Raw genomic sequence first — 6,000 nt, forward strand, 5'->3', positions numbered from 1 at the left:
ATTAGCTTACAGTAAAAGATGTTTTTATAAAAATCAAAATTGAAATAATATTATTTAAATTATAAAAACAAAACTTTAAAGGCATCGCAAAAATTCCCCAGGGGCATGAAAAGCATTTCCCATCTAGATCTAATGTTCACAACAGTATCAAGAAGCAAGCCATGCGCAGGAATTTATCAATGTAACAGAAAAAAATAAGTACACTTCAGAGCCCTTTGGCAAAGGTATTTAGAAACACAGCTCTGGACATTGAACATATCTGGATTATCAAGTAGGATCCAAGCTTAACATGCCTTTGGGAACTGTTTTTCCTAATTCAAAGTCTACTTGGTGCCCAGGAACACACAGAACTAACGCTTCTGCTATTTCAAGAACTGGACTGTTCTACTTCCTTCCATCCTCAAAAGCCCTGCCTCTTGAATAAAAATGGCTTGGGATAGGAATTGAAATGAAGACTAAGATGCAGTCATCAGACTCGCAGTCCAAAATAAAAAGGCTTAAAACACAATTCTACAGGATTGCTACACACCGAAAATGTTCAGTCAGTAAGTGTTCAAAATATGGATGTTCCCCACCACAGAACTAAGCAGTCCCTGCTCTTGTGGGATGGCTTTTTCTATTTACTTTCTCAGAAGTCCTCAGTTCAGAGGCAGAATCAGCTTTTCAGTGAGGTCCAGGTTTCTACAGGGATATTTTGCTGAGCTGGCAAGAATGAGTCAATAAGCTCAGTCCACGTTCAACTCCAGGATCCTGTTGGCTCCAGGTCCTCCCCTCTAAACCCTTAGACCACACAGCTTCCTTTTCATGAAAGCCCCAGACCACAGAGCTTCCTATTCACCTGCTAGCCAGATAAGTCTCATGCCTATAGCACTTCAGTATAAAACAGTTCACAGATCTCTGTATGCACCTCTCACCTGTGCTTTTCCAGGGCTCGTAAGGCAGACGGCCAGTGTGAAAGCAGTCAGTATCCTGCAATGTGCATAGAAAATAGGCTGAAAACCTTTTGATATCCAGGCTTGCTGTACAGAATTAAATATACAAGAAAAAATTTATCTCTAGCAACACATCAGTGCATTCCAGAGTTTTGTTAACATAAATTTGACCTCTAGAGAGAGAATATTAAAACCATGGGCCAGATTCAGACCTCCAAGTCACTAATCTCACTATGGTTTAAGCAAGTGGGATCAGAATCAGATGGTACATATCTATTAACTAATCTGTTTTTTATGACACCCCACGCAGCAGGTGTTTAATGAACAAGTGCGTAACATTCAATGAAGCGTTTTTGCCCCTCTCTGATACCTTTCCTTTGAGAATATCAAAGTTTTTCATGTGCATTATGCACATTTTACAGATGGGTAAACCAGAGCACAGGTCCTGCCTAAGCTCACAGTGCAACTCATTGGCAGGGCTGCAGACATGTCATGCAGGAGGTCCTGAATCCAAGCCAGTTGCTCTAACCGCTAAACCGCATTTCACCCCCAGGAGACTACACTTGAGATTAATCCACTTGTTAGGGCCAGATTCTGACCCTTTACTCAATCTTGAGTAATATTTTGCTCTATAAGTAGACACACCGTGCCAGGCCATCAGCTACTAGAAGCTGTTATCTTCAATGGAGCCTTCCCCAGTTATATCATCTCAGGATCTAGTGGGACTTACTGGTTTTTTTCACTGCAACTGAAAGAATAGTAGGATCCCTCGCTAACAAAGCTCTGTGGATATATCTAGAATTCTTTACCTAGAGCATAAAATTCTCAGGTCAACTAACCCCCCCAAATATCTACTAACAGACAGAAAATCAGGAAAGAACAATATGAAACTTATTTTCTATGCACTATGGATTTCAGTGTTTTGCTGATGCCTTATATAGAATTTCTTCTCAATACAATTAAACCCACGTCTTGCTTATTTTGGATTCTAGTTCTGAATGGCAATTGTATACAATATATTTCCCACAAAACCAGTACAGGAAGCAAGGGATATTTTAGGTAGCCTTAGTTCTGCTACCCAAGTGAGCTGCCAACTTTCTCTCTTAAAGCTGTCTCTGATTTCCAGTGCAAACTGAGCTGCTGAACAAGACCTACAAACGTATTAGACAAAACTACTCATAAACAGTAACTGACACATTTGAACACGGTATGTTTTTAATGTGGAGATGGGCACAAGCTCTGAAAAGCAAACACAATCCCTAAAATGGTTGTTCATAGTGCTGTGGGGACAGACTGTGCTTGTCTGGCAACTTCTGAGTGACAAGGACAGACAAATTCTACACAGACTCTTCCTTAGAATCAGAGGCAAAGCATTCAGAGTACAGTATTATCCATTTAGGCTTACACTTCATTTATTAATTCCTTGAATCTTTTTGAAGATTTTTTTAAAGCATGCACTGGGTAAAATGACTGCATACTCACTTCGTGTATAGCAAGAACAGCACTAGAAGGAAATAAAACAGGTTATAGCTGAATGTTAAGATACCTAGCAATAGGACTACATTTTACATTACTGTAGAGCAGTACACGCTAACAAAATACACTATAAATTTAGTTCAAGCAGAACTCATACTTTTGTATACAGTTTTTAGTTTCAGCTGCTACAAGATGATGTATTCTTTCCTCTTGGTTTGGACCTTATTGCCTCATATGTGTTCTGTCTGCAACCACCATTGCAATTTGCCCATTACTTCTGATCTCAGATACCCTTGAGAATTATTAACAGACATGCAGCACAACCTATCAACACTATTTTCAGCTGGTCACAGTAGCTTGCCTAGCAGGCAAAATATTTTAAATTAGTAATTAACTTCTGCAGTAGTAACTAATTAACTTTAAATCAATTACTGTAGCCAGTGGGATCATTTGCTGCTGCAATTCAGCACTCCTGCAGATGTTGGGGCTCCTAAAGTGTAGAATAAAAGCACAGATCAAGAAGGAAATTGTTAGAGACAGCACGGCTTTTATAACAGACAGATTGTCTTTCCCCACCTCTGACCATTAAGATCCTGTCTCTTTGCAAACGGCTTTAGCAAGTGGATTGGCATACTGAATCCTCGCCACAGATATTTTCCACAAGTAGGTTTCCCTTCAGTAAGTAAAGAAGTTTCACGCATAGCACTTACCTTTTTAATCCTTGCATGTCCAAAACCGTTGAGGAAAGGTGAAAAAAAAAAAACAGAGTCTGCGCTGACGAATAACTAGAAAGTGTTTCCAAACATTACCCTCTGCTAGCACTTCAGTTCCTCCGTCATTTATAGTCCAAAGAATGAAATAGCAAGTAATGGAGAAGATCGGGAGTCTGTACCTCCTCAGACACTGGAGAGAATACAGAGAAAGCACCTGGTTTTGCTTAGTTCTCTTCTGTAATTCAGCATTAAACCAATTGGAGGAGGAATGTTAAAAATGAACACTTCATTTTCTAAGTATGTTAAACAATGCAAATGGGGGCCTCAGCCTGGGGACAGCTGGTTTAGATTACAAAGCTCACCAACTGGCTAGACTCCTCACAACAATCTCGAGGAGCCTGCCAGGATAAAACACTAACAGCTTGAAGGAAAGCCTCTCCCGCTGCAAACTTCACAGTTAAATGTGCCTCAGAGCAGAGAGCACCGTTATTGGACAGAAACACTTATCAAGGGACTGCAGAAAGGAAAGGATTGTTTTCCTTGTTCTGAGAACAAAAAAAGTCAAGCTTTTTTGGGGCCCTCTAGCCAGTGTCTCGGACAATGAATATGCAATGCTTGCTGCTTCATGCCAATGGCATACTGATGAAAGTTCTGACCCTTGGGAGGTGAATAACTTGAATTCATGACAATCACAACTACAGGAACTATATAGCTTGGGGATTATTTGAAAACAGGAATAAACAAATTAAACATTCAAAAGAAAGCAAATGCTTTATCTAAAAACACTGACCCTTTTTAAGCTGACCCCACACTTAAGGGAGCAGTTTGTGAAATGGAATATTTCCCAGGAAACACATATATTGCAGATCTCCAGTTATGACTGAGGAGGAAGGAAATAAAGTACTTTTTCATGTGTTTTGCAATTTTGCCACAGGCAGAGCTTTAGTAGGTCAAGCAGGACATTTACGAGATGTGAGAGCTAAGCAATCAGATGCTGCAAAGATTATGCTAGATCCAAGAATTAACACTGAAACTAAGTATAGACATAAAATGAAGACTTTGAATTTCTTGGAGTCTTCTATCCAAGGAAGCTCTTTTTCTCCTAAAGTGAAAGGTCCAACAAGATAAAATCTATCATACTTCTCTATGTTACAAGTGGAGAAACAGATGTCATAACAGATATTCATAAAAGTGGCCTCTAAGCATGGCCCAGGTTTAGATACAAAAGATTTAGCTGTTTCAGGGCTGCCGAGCACCAAGTTACATTGATGCCAATGGGAAATGTCAGACCTCAAGACCTCAATAACTGGCTGCAATTGTCCAAGTGATTTTTCAAAAATTACAGCACCAAAAGCTCAGTGCCATTTTGATGGTTTGTCTCTTGGTGACTTGCTTACAACTCTTGCATTGCATGGAAAATTGAACACTCTCCTAGAATTCTTTGAACCATGTCAGTACCTCTACAGATAAACAAGAACTAAATTGCTAGTTTTAAATAGACTTCCCAAAGGCTTAAGAAATCCCACACAAGAGACTTCCGAAGCAGCTAACTGGGCATGCTGTGAGAGAAAAGTTTTGTCACGGATCAGAAAACAGATAAGAGATGGAAAGCAAAGACTGGGCAAATTTCATTGTGGAAAAGGTTAGCAATGAGCAGTGCCATTGTCCCATGGTAGGTCCAGTGCTGCTCAGTGCGCTCGATCAGGAAAGCTAGCAAGCCTTAAAGTAGCAACGCTTACTGTATTTTAGGCGTGTGAAGATCAACTTAAACTATGAGGAATGAGCAAATCAGATGTTTTGAGCATCCATATTTGTCGGTGAAGAGTTTGCTCCGTATACTTGCTGATACTTCACTTGCTTTTCACCATCACATCTCAAAATCACTGTGAACATGCCAAAAAACACTGTATGGATGTAGGTCCCAAGTCTGCTCCTAAAGAATTGCCTCCAGCTAAAGAATTTTTATTCATCAGCCAATTGGCAGATGTGCTGTAGCACTGAAGACAGGAGGTGAATCCAGACTTGACCACCTAAGCAGCTCCTTTAGAAGGGATACTGTACAAATGTTTTGATTTTTCCTGTCTCCATCTGACAGCTGGAGTGGATAAAACCCAGAGTATAAAAAGCGTACCAAACCACAAATTGGGCTAGTTTAGAATGTGGTCATCTTCCCCCCCCCCCCCCCCCGAATAAAAGGATTCGATGTTATAGCTAAGTGGAATTTCTGCAGTACCCTTCTGTTACTGTGATCATAATGAGATATGGCCATCTCTTTCTTATAGCTCCCTTTGATATGAAGAGTTGCACACAGGAAGACATTTGTGGTATACAAAAGCTCTTTTGTTCACCTTATAAAAACACGGATGATTCAACATATCTTTCAACACCATCTGCTGATGCCTTCACCATTTATGCTTAGGATGGTGGCTAGACTTCAAGTGGAGCAGCTCTTTCACTTTAACAGTCAACTATTCCCTATGTTCTAAAATCCACTAGTTTACTCAGATTGTCTTGACTTTTTCCTTCGCCTTCATGAAGGGATGGAGAGTAGTTCTCAGTTCAAAATGGGGTTCTGTTAAGCAACTGAACTGAAAGCAAAACTGAAGTTTGCTTTGTGCATAGCTGGGGTTGAAACTACAGGTCTAATTATGTTCAAGACCTGGATTTTGAAAATTGTATAATAAATAATCATAAGGGGGCACAAGCTATGGAGCGTAACCTTATCTCTACACTCTTTGGACCAGACGACAGAATTCATGAATTGCCCAATGCTTCTGCAGATAATGCGGGACACTCAGTTAACAGGGACTCTCAGCACTGGAGAACATAATTAAGTTTCTGAATGCTATGATGAAAGCTGTATTTAGATCAGTGAACTC

The 6,000-nt window shown here is 40.0% G+C and overlaps 1 protein-coding gene across 5 annotated transcripts in view; it reads right to left on the reverse strand.

Annotated features, from left to right (window-relative positions):
- The window catches only part of FBLN5 (fibulin 5), a 53,256-nt gene extending 49,691 nt beyond the window's left edge, over nucleotides 1-3,565 (reverse strand). For 2 of the 5 annotated variants that reach the window (XM_013940672.2, XM_067296941.1), the window contains exons 1-2: nucleotides 2,985-3,041; nucleotides 915-969 (exon numbers count right to left, since the gene is read on the reverse strand). In XM_013940672.2, the coding sequence (XP_013796126.1) occupies nucleotides 915-969; nucleotides 2,985-3,040 (111 nt within the window). In that variant the 5' untranslated portion in view covers nucleotide 3,041. Of the gene's footprint in view, nucleotides 1-914; nucleotides 970-2,414; nucleotides 2,431-2,984; nucleotides 3,042-3,118 lie in introns of those variants that run through there. The other 3 variants (XM_013940674.2, XM_067296942.1, XM_013940677.2) reach the window with 3 other exon arrangements.
- Between the last annotated feature and the right edge of the window lie 2,435 nt (nucleotides 3,566-6,000).

Source organism: Apteryx mantelli, chromosome 4 (genome assembly GCF_036417845.1).
Source record: "Apteryx mantelli isolate bAptMan1 chromosome 4, bAptMan1.hap1, whole genome shotgun sequence".
NCBI lineage: Eukaryota > Metazoa > Chordata > Aves > Apterygiformes > Apterygidae > Apteryx > Apteryx mantelli.